This window comes from Eptesicus fuscus, chromosome 1, assembly GCF_027574615.1.
Source record: "Eptesicus fuscus isolate TK198812 chromosome 1, DD_ASM_mEF_20220401, whole genome shotgun sequence".
Classification (NCBI taxonomy): domain Eukaryota; kingdom Metazoa; phylum Chordata; class Mammalia; order Chiroptera; family Vespertilionidae; genus Eptesicus; species Eptesicus fuscus.
Window position 1 is genome coordinate 56,273,367 of NC_072473.1, and position 23,246 is coordinate 56,296,612.

The 23,246-nt window shown below is 40.5% G+C and overlaps 1 protein-coding gene across 3 annotated transcripts in view; it reads left to right on the forward strand.

Moving 5' to 3' along the window:
- The first annotated feature begins 3,475 nt into the window (after nt 1-3,475).
- The window catches only part of CHIC1 (cysteine rich hydrophobic domain 1), a 189,070-nt gene continuing 169,299 nt past the window's right edge, over nt 3,476-23,246 (forward strand). For 2 of the 3 annotated variants that reach the window (XM_008160651.3, XM_054716702.1), the window contains exons 1-2: nt 3,476-3,823; nt 18,392-18,446. In XM_008160651.3, coding sequence (XP_008158873.1) covers nt 3,540-3,823; nt 18,392-18,446 — 339 coding nt within the window. In that variant the 5' untranslated portion in view covers nt 3,476-3,539. The remainder of the gene's footprint in view (nt 3,824-18,391; nt 18,447-23,246) is intronic. The other variant, XM_054716706.1, reaches the window with a different exon arrangement.

Consider the following 23,246-nt stretch of genomic DNA (forward strand, 5'->3'; position numbering starts at 1 on the left):
GCAATTCCCAATATTCGTTGGATAAGTACCTTTTTCCTCTCTTAGTGTATTGTTTTTTATGGAATTGACACTATCCCCATGTACCAGGGTGTGCACATATCCCAGGCATATTAATAAGACCATAGCATTTCCTGCCTCACTAAAGAAAATTTCTAGAATAAGCACGTGTCCTAGACTGGTGGCACACTTGGTTGGATGGGTTGTCTTGTACACAAAAAGCTTACAGGTTTAATTCCCAGTCAGGGCACATACCTGGGTTGCGGGTTCAAACCCCATTTGGGGCGCCTATGGCAGGCAACGGATCCATGTTTCTCTCTCACATCAATGTTTCCCTCTCTTTCTTTCTTCCTCCCACCCTCACTTCCTTTCCCTTCCTCTCTCTCTAATATCCTTGGTGAGAATATTTTTTTAAAAAGGCCCTGCTAGTGTTATTCAGTGGTTGAGTATTGACCTATGAACCAGGAGATCATGGTTTGATTCCCGGTCAGGGCATATGCCCCATTTGCAGGCTCAATCCCCAGTGTGAGGTGTGTAGGAGGCAGCTGATTGATGATTCTCTCTCATCATGGATGTTTCTATCTCTCTCTCCCTCTCCCTTCCTCTCTGAAACCTATATAATAAAGTGGTAATATGCAAATTGACCCTCACACCCTCACACAAGAAGGCCGCCCCCATGTGATCAAAGATGGCCACCACAAGATGGCTGGCAGGGGAGGGCAGTTGGGGGGGACCAGGCCAGCAGGGAAGGGCATTTGGGGGGAACCGGGCCAGCAGGTGAGGGCGGTTGGGGAGATCAGGCCTGTAGGGGAGGACAGTTGGGGGGAACCTAGCCTGCAGCGGGGGGCAGTTGGGGGGAACCTAGCCTGCAGGGGAGGGCAGTTCGGGGCGAGATCAGGCCAGCAGAGGAGGGCAGTGGGGATGAGATCAGGCCAGCAGGGGAGGGAAGTTGGGGGCAATCAGGCAGGCAGACAGGTGAGCAGTTAGGAGCCAGCAGTCCCAGATTATGAGAGGGATGTCCACCTGCCAGTTTAGAGGGATGTCCACCTGCTAAACTGGCAGTCAGATATCCCCCAAGGTGTCCCTGAATGGAGAGGGTGCAGGCTGGGCTGAGGGAATTCCCCGCTCCCCACCCCCATGCACGAATTTCATGCACCAGGCTACTCATATATATATACATTTTTAAAATGAAAGGAATAAGCACATGACCTAGATAGAGTCAATCAGAATCAACTTTGTGTTGGAACTTATTGAAATGCTAAGAAAATAAAATTTACTCATGATAATGCAGTTGCTGTGAAGAACCTGGAACTTTTAGCAGATATCATGTACCAAAAAGAATGAAAAACTGCCTTGTATTGTATGAAATGCTGAAGAGTATTCTCTAAGGAGAAGAAGAAGAAAAAGTAAAGATAAAAAATTATGAACAACAAAGTGGATTGAGCATTGCCAGTCCCATAAACAAAATATGATATGTTATTTATTAATACCTAAGAAAGGCAATTATATCATGTATGTCTTACCAGAAGGCTATTATAAAATATTTTAAGGTTCCAACTTTAATTATAATTTCTGGTTAGTAGATAAATTCTCTATACTATAAAAAAGTAATTTTTTTTTTCTTAGTGATAGTGTTACAATAAATTTTTTTTGTTATTTTTTTTCCTGGAGGATAAACCAGCACATTTTTAATTGAATTTATTGGGGTAATGTTGGTTAATAAAATGTTACAACTTGAATATTTTTTAAAAATATTTTTATTGATTTTTAGAGAGACGGGAAGGGGGAGAGAAAGAGTGAAACATTGATGTGAGAGAGAAATAAATTGGCTGCCTCCCACACACACCCTGACATGGGCTTGAACTGACAACCTGGGTATGTTCCCTAAATGGGAATCGAAGTGGCAACCTTTCGGTGCACAGGACAACACCCCACCTAATCACACCAGCCGGGCTTACAACTTGGTTTTAAAGCTCTTAAATAATCAAGCTTTTGAGTACAGCACAACTTTTTTTTTTTCATTTTAATAACACAAACTCCTCAGTAATGATAATGGTTTGATCAATGCCTCTTATACAACTAATTTCTTTCACCTTCATACATCCTAAATGCTTTGTTTATACTGCTATACTGCATGGCTATATCTGTTTCTCCAGTCTAATTGGGATGCAACTGTAGTGCAGCAGAAAGAGCAGTGAAGCTATTATCAAATACTTGGATTATAGTATTTGTTTTATAACTTAGCAGATGTGTGCCTTTAGTGTCTTAATGATCCCTGAATTATGACATGGAAGTATGAAATAGTTTGGGACGTGGATTAGAAACTCAAAATATGTGATCTCTACACCATTTTAGTGGCTGTGAAGATAGAATATTTGAAATAAAAAAATGTTGGACAAAGGTCACCATAGACCTTAGTAAATTACTTAAACTTCTTGAGACTCTGTTGTGGTATCTGTAAAATAGATACAATGATGCTTACCTCACAGGATTGTTTAAGGATTTATTGAAATACTGTATGTGAAAAAGTATAGCTCAGTCTCTGGAAAATGGATGATGTTAATTAATGTTTCCTTAGGTTGGAAGGCTCCCCCCCACACACACAGACACACACTCCCCTCCACCACCACCCCAAAAAAGTCTCCAAAATTCAAATATCTTTCAAGAAGCAGCCCAAAAGGCACCACTCTACAAAGCCTATTCAAACGATTTCAGTCCTTTGGTTAATAGTACTGGGCTTTGGAATCAGAAGAGATCCACAAGTTTAAAGTCAGAACTGCCATTAATTAGTAACTCCATGACCTTGAAAAACTTATGTATTCTCTCTGCATCTAGATTTTCCATCTGTAAAATGAGATAATCATGGTACACTTTTCATAAGGTTATGAAGTTTTAAATGAGATATGTACATTCGAGTACCTAGCTTAGAAAGTCCTCTATAAGTATTACACAGTATGAATAGAAGTAGTAATAGAAAGTTCTCTTTTCAGTGAAATGTGAATAAAAATACCTCTAGAGTGTGGCAAAGTTCTTATGCTAAATTCTTTTAAACTGTAATGCTGAACAATTTACAAATGTAAATTGGTTTGTACCTTGAGATATTTGGGGCAAAGCTCGAACCCCACTTTTATAGAATATACTTTCCCTACAGTGGGGGGTGGGAGTGGGTAATAATATTCACTATTAATTAGTAGAAAGTAAAACTAGAAGATACTAGTAAGCCCTCCGGATACAAGCAGCAGAAGACCAAAGAACAGTATTAAGATCAGCACTCGAAGACCGGACCTCCATAATTCCCAGGCGTTCACCATCGACGCCCCTCTTTGCTTAGAGCTGCGCAAGCGTACACTGATTTGCTCTTTTCGCCATCGTGCCCCCGCCTCCAAACCCCATCCTGTCTACCATAATACGCAGGCGCATCTCCTCAAACCCGTTCCCTCCCATACACTTCTCTCTCTTCATTTCGTTCCCCCTGAACTTCCAGCATCTCAGCAAGTTCAAACTCTTCTGCGTGAGGGTGGCGGCGATCGAGAGGTCACGTGATGAGCATCTTGCTGCCCAACATGGCGGAATTCGACACCATCTCGGAACTGGAGGAGGAGGAGGAAGAAGCAGCTACGTCCTCGTCCTCGTCGTCGCCATCGTCGTCATCGTCGGTATCGGGGCTCGAGGATGACGAGGAAGATGAGGAGGAGGAAGAAGAGGAGGAGGAAGAGAAGGAGCAAGAGGAGGAGACGCCGCCACCGCCTCGGGTAGTGAGCGAGGAGCACCTGCGGAGATATGCCCCCGACCCTGTACTGGTGCGGGGCGCCGGCCACATCACAGTGTAAGCAAGAGGGGGTTATGGGGTTTTTTAGGGCTGAGATTTGGCGACAGACAAATGAGGTGATCAAGGGGCCAGTGGAGTGGGGGGTGGGGGGCTTACTGAAGCATACATTTAGGAAATGACACCTAATGTAAATGGAGAAATCTGAGAGAGGGAGGTGTATAAGGAAGTGAGAATGCAAATGTGATGCACCAAAGCCAGGTAAATAGTGAGCATAGGACAGGGGAGTGAGGAGTTTGGGAGCCAGAAGGTGAGTGTCCTTGCTTCTCTGTATGCTGGCAAGTGAATACTCTTTCAACTGCAGGATGTATCAGATTATTTGCTGATAAGATTGGTGTCTGGTGGAATACAGTGACTGCTGTGACATTTGACAAGACCTAGACTTTGTTTCTTCAAAACAGAAATATGATATAGAATTCCCATCCACCTACATAATCATCCAGCCATTCTTCCTATCCAGTCCTTAAATGAATAAATACAGTTATTCTTTCCATGTCTTGATCACTCTCACTCTCACTTTCCCACAATTAGAGGTTCAGGTTGAAAGACAGCTATAAAAGAGGTTCAGGTTGAAAGGCAGCTATAAAAGTAGAAAGAGTAATGGATTGAAAGTGATGGCTCTTGGTTGTTAGTCCCAGCTTTGCTTCTTTCTAACCCTGTGACCTTGGTCAGGTTACTTACCATTTCTAGGCTTTTATTTCTCTGTCTGTAAAATGAGGGTTTTTGGACAGATGGTTTCTAAAAACTTTCAACTCTGAGATAATTTAAGATACATACTTGCAAGAGATTTTGTATGCTGAAATGTTAAATATGCAAACATTAATATATATGAAAATTAGTACCCCAGAAGCTGAGGATGATATTGTGAAAACTTATGCAGAATGACTTTTTTTAAAGAAAAAAATGAAATTTTGGGTATTATTTGAGAAAATAAAAAGGGGAACCTCATAGCATAATAACTGCAAAGCAAAAGGAAATGTTAATGGTTCTCTGGGCTTTGAAGACTGCATTCTCATTTTTATGTGCTTGGGTTGTAAATACTTGAAAGTTTGAGTACTGTGTCATGTTCATCCTCTTAACTATGCTATCTTATACTGCATTTTCAAATAGAGCTATTGTTGTTGTTTTACTATCAAGTCATGCTGCCTATAATTTTGATGATGGCTCCCCTACCCCTTTTGATTTTCAACTGAGTTTGTATTATCTGAAATCATATGTTATAATATACATATTATACCACCTCCCTCCATCATGTTAATTTTTTCTTAATCCTCACTCAATGATATGTTTTACTGTTTTGAGAGACAGACAGACAGACAGACATAGATGTGTGAGAAACATCAATCTATTGCCTCTTCCACAGGCCTCAACTAGGACAGAACCTGAAACCCAGGCCTGTGCCCCGACCGGGAATCAAACAACCAAACATACAACCTTTCGGTGCACAGGACGACACTCCAACCAACTGGCCAGGGCCCATCACGTTAGCTTTTGATTTTAACATGTTGAGTGTTTTCTTTGTAATATATTTTTGTGGTCTTTGCATGAAATGTATTAAGAAAGATTTAAAATTTTAAAATGTATTAAGAAAGATCATTTACAGGATGAATTTGGGGATATTTTAACACCTGCTTCTTGCTTAGGCAATTTTAATAGTTTTTCTTGGTCTAAGAATGTTATCAATAAACTACAATGACCAGATGCCAGCTTTCTGCACTGTTTTACTTTCATCCCTTTTATCACTAGGGAGACTTTTTTTTTAACCCCAACTAATTATGGTACAAAAGGTTACTGTAATGTAGATTATTTAACATGACTGAACAGAAAAAGGGTTTTTATTCCAGGCTATATTATATATTCCAGAACTCCTCACCCTATTATTTTCTAAAGTTCAGAGAACAGACAGGGAGCAAGAAAACAGAATTTAAGTTTCCTGAAACTCATTTGTGGTTCCATTTACACAATCATGGTGAAGTACTTACCAAGCTATTTATAATTAAAAGCAAAGCACTGACACTTGCCATGTGCAGGTCCTTGTGATAGGTATAATATTCCTCCCAGTTTAAAGACTCTGGAATTAGGAGTGTGAAATAGTGGTGTTGGTAGCAACTGTTGCTATTAATTGAAACCAAAACCTGAAAAACAGCAAACCAATATTGAATTGCTAACCAATGCATGTAGTTTGGAAAACTATTTTGTATTGTACACATTCTCTCAACATTTGACATCAAATGTACTTGATCTGAGACTCTGGTCTGTCAATGATAGGAAAACTTTTTTTTTTTAGTAGGTAAAGTAAGATCCTTAGGAAATAGTTAATTTAATTCTGAGACATCTAAAATATCAGGTTCTGTTTAATTTTTTTTCTGGCATAGGAGTGTTGGAGTTGCCTTATATGAATGAAATATTTCTTATTCTGTCTCACCTCTTCTTTTTTCCATTCTCTGTGCAGTAATCTGTTCTGTAGAGGACTTAGTTGTTTTTATTTTTTTCAAAATTTAAATTTTGAGAACCATCACTTCAATCTCAGTATACTTTAAACCCAGCATTTCCCCTCCCCACATTGGCTGTGCATTCCAGTTGCCCCCTTTCTGACCCTGATACCACCATTCTCATTTCCTGGGTTAATATTTCAAATTCTTAAGTCATTTTACCTCTTCATTCTCTCTGAATGTCTGTCTATCCCAAAATTATGTCATCATGCATTTTGATATGTCTATTAGATTTTTTAAATTTTATCTATTTCTACGGGCACCACTTTATTTTGGGTTGCCATCATCTCCTGCTTGAATTATTGGCACAGATGGCCACCTCTCCCCACTCTATTATATCCTGCATACTTCTGCCAAACTAATTTTCTTAAAACACAGTTTAATTATGTCACTTTTTTTTCCCCTGCAGAAAAAAAAACAAAAAAACCTGCATTGGATCTTAATTAGGTCTGAATTCCTGTGCTCTCTCCCTCCAACCTCTGAGGTCAGGGAGTCTCTCTACTTGCCCAAAGCTCACCCCTCTACTTGTACCTTCCCTAGCCTTCTCTCAGATTGTGCTCCATCAGGCAGCCCCTGTCTTTCTAATACTCCTCTGCTTCTCTATTGGTTCAGCTTGTAAATATATTAAGAGAATAATTCTTTAAACACAAAATAAAACCAAAGCCTTCCTAGACCTATATTTCCCCTATAGCTACTGTCTAGTCTCTCTTCCTTCCTTTTCCAAATTTCTCAAGTGTTGCTACATTCTCCATATCTATTTTCTCTTCACCCCTCTGTAATCTGGATTCTGCCACCATGACCACAGATGAACTGACCTTATGATCACCATGACCCTCTTGTTGCTAAATTAGTGGGCATCTTTTATTCCCTTTCTGTTCCTCATGGCTGCATATGATAATTATAATGACTCCCTTTCTTGGAGGCTTCTACTCTGGGAGTCACAAGCACACAGGCCTTCAGAGGCAAGACAGGTCACAGACAGTGATGAGCATGAGTAGTGATGGGGCCTTACTTGAACTGGAAAGTATATATTTTGCCTAAAGTGTTTAAATCCTGTTTTAAATTTTTTTTCCAGCCACAAAACCCCCCCAGAAATTCCTTGGCCACTTCACTCTCCTTGTTCTCCTTGTATTTTTGTGGCTAAATCTTAACTGTCTCATTCATAGGCTTCTCTTCCTCTCTTGCCCCTTGAATACCAGTACTACCCAGGGTTTTGTTCTCGGCCTACTATTTTTCTCATTCCTTGCTCTCCCTAGATCCGTGGTCGGCAAACTGCGGCTCGCAAGCCACATGTGGCTCTTCGGCCCCTTGAATGTGGCTCTTCCACAAAATACCACGGCCTGGGCGAGTCTATTTTGAAGAAGTGGCTTTAGAAGAAGTTTAAGTTTAAAATATTTGGCTCTCAAAAGAAATTTCAATCGTTGTACTGTTGATATTTGGCTCTGTTGACTAATGAGTTTGCCGACCACTGCCCTAGATGATCTCATCTTGATTCTTCATGGTTTCAATTACCTGATGTCTCCCAAATATGTATCTCTGTACCAGACTCTGCTCAGACTCTTACTTGGTTTTCCTCACCTTATGACCCATTGTTATCTTAAATTCAACATACTCAATACAGAACTCATTCCACCCCCACACACACTCACACCCCTATCCCAGCCCCTCAAAAAATCTCACCTATTTCTGTATTCTCCTTGTCAGTTCAATGTACTTCTACTGATTTTGTTATTCATCCTTGGTTCCTCTTTCCCTTTCACAATTTTCACAACTAAGCAATCAGCAAGTATTAACAATATATGACCCAAACTTTTATTATTTTCCTCCCTACCACCACTTCCCTGATTCAGGCCTTTTTTATCACACTAACTAGTTGTCTTGCCTTCATCTTTGTCACCTTCACATCCATCCCAACCTGTTGCTAGATTAAGACACCACTTTCCTGCTTAAGACTATTATGTTGTTTACCTACAGGATAGAATCTAAACTCCATAATGTGACTATAGAACTGGAACCTACCTATCTATCAGCCTCATCTCCTGACATTTCCCCTTACTGCTTATATGTCCCTGTTAATAGCATGCTGTTTCTTATCTCTTTGTCTCTAAGAAGGGGCCTTCATCTGGTATTCTCACTTTAGCTCTCCATATGTCACCAACTCCTGCAAGTCTTTTCTACCTCCACTACATTATAAGCTGCAATGGCAGGAACAATTTTTGGTTCCGCCTTGAATCCTCAGTGTGTGCCCTAGAGTAGACACTCAATAAAAATGAGTTGAATGAATATTGGTTCACTTCAATAGCACTCAATATTGGTTCACTTTAGTAATATCATAGTGCATACTATATTATAGGCCCTCACAAATACTAGTTAGTTGAATCATGCTATGGAGAGTACCTGTGATTCTGAGCATAAGTATATATGTATACAATAATATCATCAGTGATGGGGATGGGAGTATGGAATGGCTTTACCTCTGAAAGCTTTATTAAGCAAGCCCATTTGTCAGAATACCCATCTAATTGTAACTCCAATTCTGATGATCATAAATTGATATTTGGGGATCTTTTTCAACATTTCCAAAAAGATATGGCTAAATTAGCTCTCACTGATTTGAAGTTCTAGAAACAGAAATAATGAAGTGTTTCTTGAAAGTATTAAGTGTTCCAGAAATACTCTACATCTGAGTGGTATAATTTAGTATCTATTACTTTTCTTCTTGACATTTTTAGAGTAACTATTTGGATCCAATATATTAAAATACAAGGAAAACTCTAAATCATGAGGTTTTCTTTCCTATTTGTAAACATTACCACATTCTTTATATTACTTAATATATGTAAATATTTACCATTGATAGTACCCCTGTATAGAGGTTAGTAGAGATGATATGTCACCAATTCTCAGGTATTTATAAACTTTTCTCATTAAAATTAATCTAAAAGAGCTGAAGTTATTACATATAGAATTGAAATAAGCCAAATTTGCCACACAGTGCATTTCTGCAAAAATTAGAGAGCACTACAAATATTAGTAATTCTCAAATCAGTGAATGGAATGCCTTTTCTGTTAACAGGTATCTTTGAGAAATTACAGTGATGCGTTGTTAATTTGTGTTTGTATAAGGTAAATATTTTATAAAATTTTAGGCTTTGAGAATATGGAAGCTATGGTAACACTTGCCATTTTACAGTGTGGCAAGACATGATTGTTTCCATCTAAAAGATTAAAGAAATTTAACAATATATTTTTAAAATCTTTTTGAATCATGTGGCATAAATTTTACTTTTCCTTGGTACAGTAAATAAAGTTCAGTGCACATGCTCTAAAATCAAGGTTACTATAAGTGCATAGTTTTCTAGTTAAATCATGTTTCTTTTTTTTAATTTCTTTATTGATTACGGTGTTACATATGTGTTTTTATTCCCCAATTACCCTCCCTACCCCCTCTCATGCCCTCACCCACCTGTTGTCTGTGTACATTGGTTAGGCTTATATGCATGCATACAAGTCCTTTGATTGATCTCTCCCCCATATCCCCACCCTCCCCTACCTTCCCTCCGAGGTTTAATGGTCTGATAGATGTTTCTCTGTCTCTGAATCTATTTTTGTTCATCAGTTTATGTTGTTCATTATATTCCATAAATGAGTGAGATCATGTGATATTTCTCTTTCTCTGCCTGGCTTATTTCACTTAGCATAATGCTCTCCAGTTCCATCCATGAGGTTGCAAATGGTAAGAACTCCTTCTTTTGTACTGCAGCATAGTATTCCATTGTGTAGATGTACCACAGTTTTTTAATCCACTCATCTACTGATGGGCACTTAGGCTGTTTCCAAATCATAGCTATTGTAAATTGTGCTGCTATGAACATAGTGGTACATATGTCCTTTCTGATTGGTGTTTCTAGTTTCTTGGGATATATTCCTAGGAGTGGGATCACTGGGTCAAATGGGAATTCCATTTTCAGTTTTTTTGAGTAAACTCCATACTGTTCTCCACAATGGCTGCACCAGTCTGCATTCCCACCAGCAGTGCACAAGTGTTCCTTTTTCTCCGCATCCTCACCAGCACTTGTCATTTGTTGATTTGGTGATGATAGCCTTTCTGACAGGTGTGAGATGATACTGCATTGTGGTTTTGATTTGCATCTCTCAGATGATTAGTGACTTTGAGCATGTTTTCATATGCCTCTTGGCCTTCCTTCTGTCTTCTTTCGAAAAGTATCAATTTAGGTCCATTGCCCATTTTTTGATTGGGTTGTTTATATTCCTTTTGTTAAGTTGTATGAGTTCCCTGTAAATGTTGGAGATTAAGCCCTTATCGGTAATAACATTGGCAAATATGTTCTCCCATGCAGTGGACTTCCTTGTTGTTTTGTTGATGGTTTCTTTTGCTGTGCAAAAGCTTTTTATTTTGATGTAGTCCCATTTGTTTATTTTCTCTTTATTTTCCATTGCCCTAGGAGCAGTATCAGTGAAGAAATTGCTTTGGCATATGTCTGAGATTTTGCGGCCTATGGATTTCTCTAGTATTTTTATGGTTTCCCGTCTTATGTTTAAGTCCTTTATCCATTTTGAGTTTATTTTTGTGTATGGTGTAAGTTGGTGGTCTAGTTTCATTTTTTAAAAATATATTTTATTGATTTTTTACAGAGAGGAAGAGAGAGGGATAGAGAGTTAGAAACATCGATGAGAGAGAAACATCGATCAGCTGCCTCTTGCACACCCCCTACTGGGGATGTGCCCGCAACCAAGGTACATGCCCTTGACCGGAATCGAACCTGGGACCCTTGAGTCCGCAGGCCGACGCTCTGTCCACTGAGCCAAACCGGTTTCGGCTAGTTTCATTTTTTTGAATATATCTGTCCAATTTTCCCAACACCATTTATTGAAGAGACTGTCTTGACTCCATTGTATGTTCATGCCTCCTTTGTCAAATATTAATTGAGCATTGCAGCTTGGGTCGATTTCTGGGTTCTCTATTCTATTCCATTGATCTATATGTCTGTTCTTGTGCCAGTACCAGGCTGTTTTGAGAACAGTGGCTTCGTAATACAGCTTGATATCTGGTATTGAGATCCCACCTACTTTGTTCTTCTTTCTCAGGATTGCTGTGGCTATTCGGGGTCTTTTTTTATTCCAGATGAATTTTTGGAGTGTTCTTTCTAGGTCTGTGAAATATGCGTTGGTATTTTAATGGCGAGTGCATTGACTCTATAGATTGCTTTTGGTAGTATGGACATTTTAATGATGTTGATTCTACCAATCCATGAACACGGTATGTTCGTCCATCTGTTTATGTCTTCCTCTATATCTTTTTTCAGTGTCCTGTAGTTTTCCACTTATAGGTCTTTTACCTCTTCAGTTAAGTTTATTTCTAAATATCTTAATTTTTTTTGGTGCAATGGTAAATGGGATTGCTTTTCTAGTCTCGCTTTCTGTAAGTTCACTATTGGTGTATAGAGATGCCATAGATTTCTTGGTGTTTAATTTGTATCCTGCTACATTGCCGAATTCACTTATTAAGTCTAATAATTTTTTATGGAGTCTTTAGGGTTTTCTATGTACAGTATCATGTCATCTGCGAATAAGGACAGTTTTAATTCTTCTTTTTCAATTTGGATGCCTTTTATTTCTTCTTCTTGTCTGATCGCAGTGGCTACTACTTTTAGTACTATGTTGAACAGGAGTGGTGAGAGTAAGTATCCCTGTCTTGTTCCTGTTCTTAGGAGAAATGGTTTTAGTTTTTGCCCATTGAGTATGATGTTGGCTGTGGGTTTGTCATATATGGCTTTTATTATGTTGAGATATGATCCTTCTATTCCCACCTTGCTGAGAGTTTTTTATCAAGAAAGGGTGTTGATTTTGTCAAATGCTTTTTCTGCATCAATTGATATGACTGTGTGATTTTTATCTGTCAGTTTGTTTATGTGATGTGTCACGTTTATTGATTTGCGGATATTGTACCATACTTGCATCCCTGGGATAAATCCTTCTTGGTCATGGTGTATGATCTTTCTGATGTACTGCTGTTGCCGATTTGCTAGAATTTTGTTGAGGATTTTGGTATCTATCTTCATGAGGGATATTGGCCTGTAATTCTCTTTCATTGTGTTATCTTTATCTGGTGTTGGTATTAGGGTGATGATGGCTTCATAGAAGGAGCTTGGAAGTGTTCCTTCCTCTTGAATTGTTTGGAATAGTCTGAGGAGGATAGGTTTTAGTTCTTCCATGAATGTTTGGTAAAACTCCCCTGTGAAGCTGTCTGACCCTGGGCTTTATTTCCTGGAAGCTTTTTGATGACTGCTTCAATTTCTTCCATAGTTATTGGCCTATTGATATTTTTAGAATCTTCCTGATTGAGTTTTGGAATGTTGTATTTTTCTAGGAATATGTCCATTTACTCCAGGTTGTCTAGTTTTTGGAATAGAGTTGTTCATAGTATTTTTTAACAATCTTTTATATTTCTGTGGTGTCTGTTGTTATTTCGCCTCTATCATTTCTGATTTTGTTTATTTGGGTCCTCTCTCTTTGCTTCTTGGTGAGCCTGGCTAGAGGTTCATCAATCTTGTTTAACCTTTCAAAGAACCTACTCTTTGTTTCATTGATCTTTTGTATTGTGTTTTTTTGTCTCTATGTCATTTATTTCTACTCTGATCTCTATTATCTCCTTCCTTCTACTCACTCTGAGCTTTTCTTGTTCTTCTCTTTCTAATTCTTTGAGTTGTAGAGTTAGATGATTTATTACCATTTTTTCTTGTTGTTTTTTTTTGTTTTTTTTTTTTTGAGATAGGCCTGTAGAGCTATAAACTTCCCTCACAGGACTGCTTTCTTTGTGTCCCATATATTTTAGATTGTTGTGTTTTTATTGTCATTAGTTTTCAGGATGTTTTTAATTTCTTCTTTGATCTCTTTGGTAACCCAATCACTGTTTAATAGCATGCTATTCAGCCTCCAAGTATTTGAATTTTGGGACTGTTTTTATTGTAGTTTATTTCTAATATTTTCCATTGTGATCTGAGAAAATGCTTGGTATGATTACAATCTTCTTGAATTTGGGGAGACTTTGTGACCCAATATGTGGTCTATTTTTGAAAATGTCCCATGTGCACTTGAGAAGAATGTATATTCTGTGGCTTTGGGGTGAAATGTTCTGAAGATGTCAATTAAGTCCATCTGTAAATCATATTTCTTGTTAGCAGAATTTTACTGCACTTTCATTTGTTTTCTTAAACAACCTGAGCACATGAACTTCAATTTGTGCAAGGTTTCAAAGGCTGATGTGTAGCCATATTCAAAAAGATTATAAACAGTGAGGTATATGGGGAAGGAGAGAAGAGGAAAGAGCATCTAAGAGGACCCATCCTTCTTTGCCTTACTCTAAAGAATTGTCCAAGAAATTAAAATTTGAGCCCAGCCACCATGGCTCTGTGGTTGAACATGGACCTATGAACCAGGAGGTCACAGTTCAATTCTTGGTCAGGGCACAAGCCCAGGTTGTGGGCTCAATCCCCAGTTTGGGTGTGCAGGAGGCAGCTGATCAATGATTCTCTCTCATCATTGATATTTCTATCTCTCTCGCCCTCTCCCTTCCTCTCCGAAATCAATAAAAATGTATTTTTTAAAATTTTGAAGCATTGAAGACATTTGACAACAAAATGCAGTCATTAGGAACCACCAGCTGGGTCCACCTCAAACACATAGTAGGCTCTATAGTTAATGAAGCCAATAAAATGACAGCATGAGCAGTTCCCAAGTACCTATTTGTCTAATACTACAGAACCCTATCACTGATCATTAATGGGTAGATGAGCTTCCGTAACCTCTATGGACTCACAGTTTCTAATGGTTTGTTTCTGAAATAGCTGAGGTTTTTATTCAGCAGCAGCCATTTCAACATTTTTTAATAGCTGCTAAGTGAAATGTTGTGCTTAAGGTTATTTCAGTTAAGTAGTCTTTTTTAGTGCTTAGTCTCTAATAGAGAAAGTTAAAGAAGAAATCTCTAATAGGCAAGAACAGGACTGCTACTACCTTTTAGCTAAAATTATGAAAGTATATTGGGCCTAGTTTGCCTATATTTATACCATTTTGAAGTAGATGTATGTAGACCATAAAACCGTGTCTTAAGAAGCAAAATGCTGCTTTCCTTACTATTTCTAATATACTTTTCATATTTTAAAAAAATAAATTCCTTTGTATATTAGAATAGAAACATAGTAATTTGAATATAGCAAGTATTTCTTGCGAACTTGAGCACGGAGCTTAGCACTGTGAAGAATACAGAAAAACAAAGTACAGGCCTTGTTTTACAAAGCTAACAGGAGCCTTAGCCGGTTTTGCCAGTGGATAGAGCATCGGCCCGCAGACTAAAGGGTACCAGGTTCAATTCCCATCAAGGGCACATACCTCAGTTGCATGCTCAATCCTTGGCCCCAGTTGGGGCGTGTGCAGGAGGCAACCAGTTGAGGTGTCTCTCTCACATTGATATTTCCCTCTCTCCCTTCCTTCCATCCACTCTCTCTAAAAATCAATAGAAAAATATCCTCTGGTGAGGATTAACAAAAAAAAGCTAACAGAAAAATTGCCTTTAAGGTATTTATAAGGAATAAAAAGAAATTAATTAACTGTTGAATTGTATAGTACACATAAATGACTTTGAGTGTTCAGAAAAAGGGGGAATCCATAAAAACTTGAGCATTCAAGGCATTGGCACTTGACTTGAGCCTTGAAATCTTAATAGGATTTAAACTAGGGAGAAGAAGCAAGAAGAACCACATGAGCAAGACAAGAGCCAATTTAGCAGTGGCACTGGAAATGGAGGAATCATTATGAGAATGATTTCAAAGGAACAAATAACAGGACTTGAAGCCACCTGAATAAAAGTAACATGCAAAAAAACAAAGTACAAGGAAGGTGTTAAACCTATACCAAAGTCTAGGTTAAAGAGAGTCAATGTGCCATTGATAGAGATGAGGAATTTGAAAAGGGCAGCTAGTTTCCAATAAAAGATAACATTTAATTTTAGACACGTATGACTTGTGGTATTATTATTTTGCAGCAAGATATCCAAATGGAAATTTTCAGTGTTCAATTAGAGATGAGGGACTAAAGCATGTTGGAAAATATGAAACTAGCTATATAGATTTGATGGTTATCAGCATAGAAGTAATTGTCAAAGCTATTAAATACAGATAAATTGGTATACTTTCCTTAGAAAGAAAAGCAGATGATTAAAAGCTAAATTTTTGGGAAAAGCAAGAGTGTTAGAAGAAAGTGAAAGAATGGAAGAGTGTTAGGAAGGGTGTGATCAACAATGTCACAAGCTGCAAAGTCAAAGGGGAAAGTTCTGAGAAAAGGACACTGAATTTGGCAATAAAGAAGACAAGATGAACTTGGAAACTGGAAAGGAAAGTTCATTTGTCTTGTGATAAATGCGAAGAGAGAATAACAAAACTAAGAATTTTTTAAATAATAGAAATGATCCACACATTTTGGGGGTTATCTATGTCTATATCCTCTACATACTTGATATCTAGTAAAAGAATGGCTGCTGGAAAAAATTAAAATGGCAGCAATCTAATGGAGGTAGGAACATGTTATTGACATTGCCTCTAAAAGGCATTTAGCTTAACAATAAAGATTTTTTTAAACAATAAAAGGCATTTAGACAAGATATGGAAATAGAGCTCTATTTTAAAATGTATCATGTCTACTTTCTAAAATGAAACCTGTATATATTCCACAATATAAATTTACTCTTTGTGGAATAAAAAGTTAAATTATATTTTTGACTAGTGATAAAGTCAATATTTTTTATTTTTTAAAATTTCTTTATTGATTAAGGTATTACATATGTGTACTTATTCCCTCATTACCCCCCACCTCCCATTCATGCCCCCACCCCCCTGTTGTCTGTGTCCATTGATTAGGCTTATATGCATGCATGTAAGTCCTTTGGTTGCTCTCTCCCCCTTACCCCCACCATCCCCTACCTTCCCTGAGGTTTGATGTTCTGATTGATGTTTCTCTGTCTCTAGATCTATTTTTGTTCATCAGTTTATGTTGTTCATTATATTCCACAAATGAGTGAGATCATGTGATATTTCTCTTTCTCTGCCTGGCTTATTTCACTTAGCATAATGCTCTCCATAGTGACTTTGTCAATATTTAGCTACATATGATTTAAATGAAATGTTTTTTTCTCTACTAAGTATTTGTCATGTTATTGATTTCTGAGTTAGTAGATAATTGCAATTATACATTTAACATTATAATGTCAGTTTCTCAAACAGCATCTGAAAGTTGCCATAAAAACTCATGTACAGAGAATACTATCCTGTTTTTAAGTTTGGCTATGGTCCAATATCTATGTATAGATTTAAAGGGAATGTTATTATGAGAATATTATGTTCTCATTATAGGTTGTACTGACACCTGTAAAAGTAATGAAGTATTTTTAAAATAAATTTAAATTCTGTTTTCACTTGCTAATTAATTTTCTCAACTCTTTTAAAATACAGAATTTGTTGTTATAAAATAATTTTAAACATACAGGTATAGTATATTTATGCACAGATATGTGCCTTGCTACTAGATGCTAAGTAGAGTCCTTGTGTTTAAGACTGGCTTGTGTCCTTGAAAATAAGCTATTACCATAATAACATGAGGAAAATATAATATTCTCACATAGAGTTTTAAAAGGACATTGGATTCTTAACGTCTTTAAAGTGACCCTAAGACCAGAGTGCCATAAATCAGTTAAATCAAAAAGTATAGTAGGTTATTATTCAAAAAACTTTTATTAAACACCTACGAAATAACATTATGCTACTAAACATAATGAAAGATAGCAATATAAATAAACAGTAGTTTCTGTTTTCCAGGAGCAAAAAGAATGTAAAGATTGGCATTTCAATTTTGGCTCACCCCTTAGTATTTATATAACTTTGGGCAAGTCATTTAATTAATTACATTTTGGGAAAAAAGATTTCTGAGTGTCAGCTTCCTTATCTATAAAGCCAGGATAACAATACCTCTCTTGAAGAGTTGTAAAGTCTAGAAATAGTAGTCTGTTTACCTAGCACAGTATCTAGCTCATGGTAAGTCCATAGTTACCGGTAACTTTCTATTATTGCCTACTTTATAAAGGGTTCTCTATAAATGTTAGTATCTCTTCCTTTTTGCTTACAACGCATCAATCACTAACAAAAAATTGTGGCCACTATAATCTATCACTAATATGCAGGAAGTGATCTTTCTTATGCCTTCTGAAATCAACAAGTCGGTGAACCAAGGCTTATAAAATTCTTTTTGACTTCCTCGTACAGATTTCAGTGAGTGTACTTGAAGAGAGTCAAGAGCTTTCAGGGCTGGGATCTGTTTTCTTTAAACGGGTTGAACATATACATAAAAGCCATTCATAAGGATCAACTTTAGAGTTTCTGAATAGTAACTGATTATAAGTTGTCTAAGTCTATGGTTCCAAACGTTTTCTTAGTTTTTATTAGGAAAATTTTCATATATACACAGGATAGTAAAATCCACTCTCCCATACATCCATCAGCCAATCCTAACAGATATCAACTAAAATGTTTTTTTAAATATATTTTTATTGATTTCAGAGATGACGGGAGAGGGAGAGACAAAAGCATCAATGATAAGAGAGAATCATCAATCCGCTGCCTCCTGCAACCCCCCTACTGGGGATAGTGCATGCAACCCAGGCATGTGCCCTGACCGGTAATCAAACTGTGACCTCCCAGTTCATAGGTCGATGCTCAACCACTAAGCCACAGCAGCTAGGCTAAAATGGGTTTTAACAGAACCATTCCAGTAAAAAATTATATTTCCAGCTCTTTATCAGTGTTTCTCTAAATCATTATTTTTAATCCCATATCATGGATCTAGTTAGTTTATTTTATTAATAGTCAAATATTTTCTATAAATATAAAATTATTTTTAAAACATGTTTTAAAATCACAACATCAAAAGAAAAATGCATGGCTTTTTTTTTTAATGGGAGAGAGTTAAATATGCTGGATAGAATATATTTTGTTCTGTCTTTGTTTTTAAGGTTTGGCTTGAGCAACAAGTTTGATACTGAATTTCCCTCAGTTCTAACAGGGAAGGTAAGTGAGAGCTTGCTTTGAACTTTTCAATTCTAAAAACATTGTTTTATGATGAATTTAGTGTTACGAAAAATGTTTGACTCACTTGTAATGAAATCTAATAAGATGCCAGGGTACTTGGAGGCTGTGTCATTAGTGACTGAAGGCTATGCCTATGACCAGTTATTTTGTTCATTGTCCGTTAATGCCAGCCACCATTTACTTATTTGTTCAGTTTTTACAGTTTTGCTGTTTTCCTCAGCCCTGGTAGCTATAACTGTTTTCATTTAGTTCAGTAATTTCCCATGTGTTTTTTTGTTTGTTTGTTTGTTTGTTTGTTTGTTTTTGTTGTAGGCGGCAGGAATGATACTGGGTGTTAGTCTGGTGGGGTCAGAACTGACCTGGGTTCAACAACCTTGGTACTTGAGTTCTGGCTAGGAAAGAATTCAGAGCCAAGATTCAAATTGTCAGTGAACATTTATTTGGTAAATTGTGGAGGTAGAAAAAATAATTCCTAGAATAACTGGGCATAAGGAACAAGTTATAGAGGTAAAGCAAGGGCCCTTGGATCTTGGGAATAAAGAAGGAAATGGAACATGTGTAGTGGGGAAGGTGAGGGGAAGGGAGGGAGAAGGTAAAGGGAAGGGTGCTGGTGTACTTTTGGGAGGGGGGGAAGGAAGAAGGGAGAGCATGCTGGGTCCTCCATCTTAAGGGTTTTAAGGGTGAAGATTTGGGGGGAGGTCCTATGGAAGATCTTAATAGAATATTCAGCATCTTTCCAGGTGTGTCCTTTCAGGGTCTAAGTCTCCACTGATTGATTGGTCAGTGCCAGGGCAGGGGTTCATTATCCAATGCAGCTTGTCCTGAGGTCAGCCATGGGGTCACTGGTCTGGTTTTGTTGCTTTTCTGGGCCTGGAGCTGAAACACAACTGAGGTCTAAATGTTATCTCTATGGAGGAAAGGTCAGGGAGTCCAAACCACTTGACCAGTGATATGCTAAGGAAGGAAAAAACACCCTGGGGGTGAGGTCCCACCCTACAATTGTCCTTCGCTAGGCACCTGGGGCTTTCCACCCTGATGACTTGTACCTAGCCCATCATCCTTGCTCTGCTCATGTCTATCTAACTGCCTACGACACTTTCAGGCACTTCTTTTTATTTATAGGTATTTTATATCAATGCAAATCAATCCCATAACATGAGAAGTTACTATGAATCAAAGCATAAATACACAAACAATATATAAAAAATAGATGTACAGCATCCTACGTAATAAAAGAGTAATATGCAAACTGACCACACCTTCGCTACACCCAAGCCATGCCCACCAGCCAATCAGGATGAGTATGCAAATTAACCCAACCAAGATGGCAGTTAATTTGCATATCAAGACAGCATAGAAAGAATCCAAGCACTCCAGAAGGGAGCAAAGCTGCAGAGAAGCAAGCAGGCAAGGCAGGGAGAAGGGAGGCAAGCAGGCGGAGCTGGTGGAGAAGGGAGGCAAGCTGGCACTGCCTGACTTAGCCCACACGGTCCAGGCCGCCATGGACCCGGCAGGCCTGGTGGGCAGTGCCTGATGTCACCCACAAGGTCCAGGCCATGATAGTGACCGGCAGGCAGCACCTGACTCTGTCCATGAGGTCCAGGCGGTAATCGGGACCGGGCAGGCCCAGCGGACAGCGCCTGATGTCACCCGTGGGACCTGAAAGCCATAGGGACCAAGCATGGCGGCATGGACAGCACCTGACGCTGCCTGCGGGGTCCAGGGGGTGATCGGGACGGGCAGGCAGCATGGACAGCGGCTGATGTCACCCGCGGGGTCCAGGCGGCAATTGGGACCAGGCAGGTGGCATGAACAGTGCCTGACTTTACCTGCAAAGTCCAGTCTTCAATCAGGACTGGGCAGTTTCAGCAGGCAGCGCCTGACGCTGCTCACAGTGTCCAGGGGGCAATCGGGACCTGGCAAGTGGCATGGGCAGCACCTGACTCTGCCTGTGGGGTCCCGGCGGCGATTGAGACAGGGCAGGCGGCATGGACAGCACTTGACACTGCCCTTGGGGTCCCGGCGGCAATCGGGACCTGGCAAGAGGCATGGACAGCGCCTGATACTGCCTGTGGGGTCCAGGGGGCGATCAGGACCTGGCAGGCAGCATGGACAGCGCCTGATGCTGCCTGCGGGGTCCAGGCTGCGATCAGAACCTGGCAAGTGGCATGGACAGTGCCTGATGCTAGCCGCGGGGTCCAGGCAGCGATCAGGACTGGGCTGGCCCGGAAAATAGCGCCTGACATTGCCCGGTGGAGTCCAGGCTTCAATCGGGACCGGGCAGTTCCAGCAGGCAGCGCCTGATGCTGCTAAGGGGGTCCAGGGGGCAATCGGGACGTGGCAAGTGACATGGACAGCGCCTGATGCTGCCCATGGGGTCCAGGGGGCAATCGGGACTGGGCAGGCGGCATGGACAGCACCTGATACTACCCATGGGGTCCAAGCGGCGATCGAGACTGGGCAGGCAGCATGGACAGTGCCTGATGCTGCCCGTGGGGTCCAGGGTGCCATTGGGACCAGGCAGGTAGCATGGGCAGTGCCTGATGTCACCCGCAGGGTCCAGGCGGTGATCGGGACTGGGCTGGCCTGGAAGATAGCGCCTGACGTCGCCTGCAGAGTCCAGTTTTCGATCGTGACCGGGCAGTTCCAGCAGGCATTGCCTGACGCTGCTCGCGGGGTCCAGAGGGAGATCAGGACCTGGAAAGTGGCATGGACAGCGCATGACGCTACCCGTGTGGTCCAGGGTGCTATCGGGACCAGGCAGGCAGCATGGATAGCACCTGAGGCTACCCATGGGGTCCAGGCAGCGATCGGGACCTGGCTGGAGGAATGGACACCGCCTGACACTGTCTGTGGGGTCCAGGGGACAATTGGGACCTGGCAGGCGGAATGGATAGCGCCTGACATCACCCGCAGGGTGCAGGTGGTGATCGGGACTGGGCAGTTCTAGCAGGCAGCGCCTGATGCTGTCTGTGGGATCCAGGGAGCTATCGGGACTGGGCAGGCGACATGGATAGCACCTGATGTCACCTGCGGGGTCCAGGGTGCAATCGGGACTGGGCAGGTAGAGTGGTCAGTGCCTGACTTTGCCTGCGGGCTCCATAGGCGGGGGTGGCCAGGGTCTCCAGGATCACTGTCTCCCCCCAGGCCACCTGAGGCCACCAGTGGAGCAGGCCAGGGTTGAACATTTTAATGGTAGTGCGATGCCTGTGCCCTGCCCCATCGCGCCCTGTCCCTGGAAAGGAGAGGGAAGTGGGCAGTTAGGAGGCACCAGGGCTCTGAAGTGGCTGGGAACAACCTGCAGGCGAGCTACCAGGAAGAGGTGCTGAACCATGAGGATGCAGAGGGCTGGCTGATGGAGGTGAGCAAAGGTGCAGATGAGTCGGCTCTTGCCAGCACTGAGCTGGAAAAGTGCATCGAAAGCCTGATGGACAAAATCGCTTTTCTGAAGAAAGTGCATGTCCAGTATGCTCAGATCTCCGTGGAGATGGACGTGTTCTCCAAGTCCAACCTCTCCACTATGCTCAAGGACATCCGCACCCAGTATGAGAAGCTGGCTGCCAAGAACATGCAGAATGCCGAAGAATGGTACAAGAGTCGCTTCACCATGCTGATAGAGAGCACTGCCAAGAGCACCTATGTGGTGCGGGCCAGCGACTGCTCAAGGCCAAGACCCTGGAGATTGAAGCAAGCTGGGGCATGAACAAAGCGCTGGGAAAGCAGATGCAAGAGCTGGAGGATAAGCAGAACTCCGACGTTAGTGCTATGCAGGACACAATTGACAAATTAGAAAATGAGTTGAGAACCACAAAGAGTGAAATGGCAGGATATTTAAAAGAATACCAGGACCTCTTCAATGTGAAGATAGTTTTGGATATTGACATTGCACCTTACAGGAAACTCTTGGAAGGTGAGGAGACCCAGCTCAGTTTCACCAGCGTGGGAAGCGTAGCCAGCGTCTACTACCGGAGTTCCCAGGTCTTTGGTGATCTGCCTATGGTGGTTTACAGACTAGCTCCTACTTGATGTCTGCTCACTCCTTCCCTTCTTAATACACCAGCCACGTCCAGGGGGAGCAGATCGAGGTGGAGGAGACCATTGAGGCTGCAAAAGCCGAGGAAGCTAAGGATGAACCCCCTTCTGAAAGAGAAGCTGAAGAGGAGGAAAAGGAGAAGGAAGAGACTGAGGAAGAGGAAGGAGAGGAAGAAGGTGCCAAGGAAGAATTTGAGGATGCAAAGGAGGAAAAAGGAGGTGAAGGTGAAGGAGAAGATGCCCAAGAAGCTGAGGACGAGAAGAAAGATGAAGGTGCTGGGGAGGAGCAAGCAACCAAGAAGAAAGATTGAGCCCTCCTTTCCTTAATTATTTCAGGAACAATCCTCCCAAAACCAGGTCAACCCCGCCACCAACCAAGCAGTTGAGTTCCCAATACTATATGAATTAAGAAGTCAATATATATAACATTCTGAGGTGACTCAGGTTGGACATTAAATGTTATGCTATGACTTTTCTCCTTATGCAAAGTATCTGTTTGCCTGCAGAGTGGCTTCCTGGCTTGTTGCCAGCCTGTGCATGGTCCACGCTTATGAGTTCAGGATCTATAACAATGTGAATAATTCAGATGTTTACAATAAAAACACATGAATACACGAATTCACTAATGTTAATGTTAAACTTCATGGAAAAAATAGTCCTTTGAATCTTTGGTGGTTAGAAATTAAAGACCTCAAATCATGCAATAAACAGTAAATGAAGTTACACTGAATGACAAAAAAAAAATAC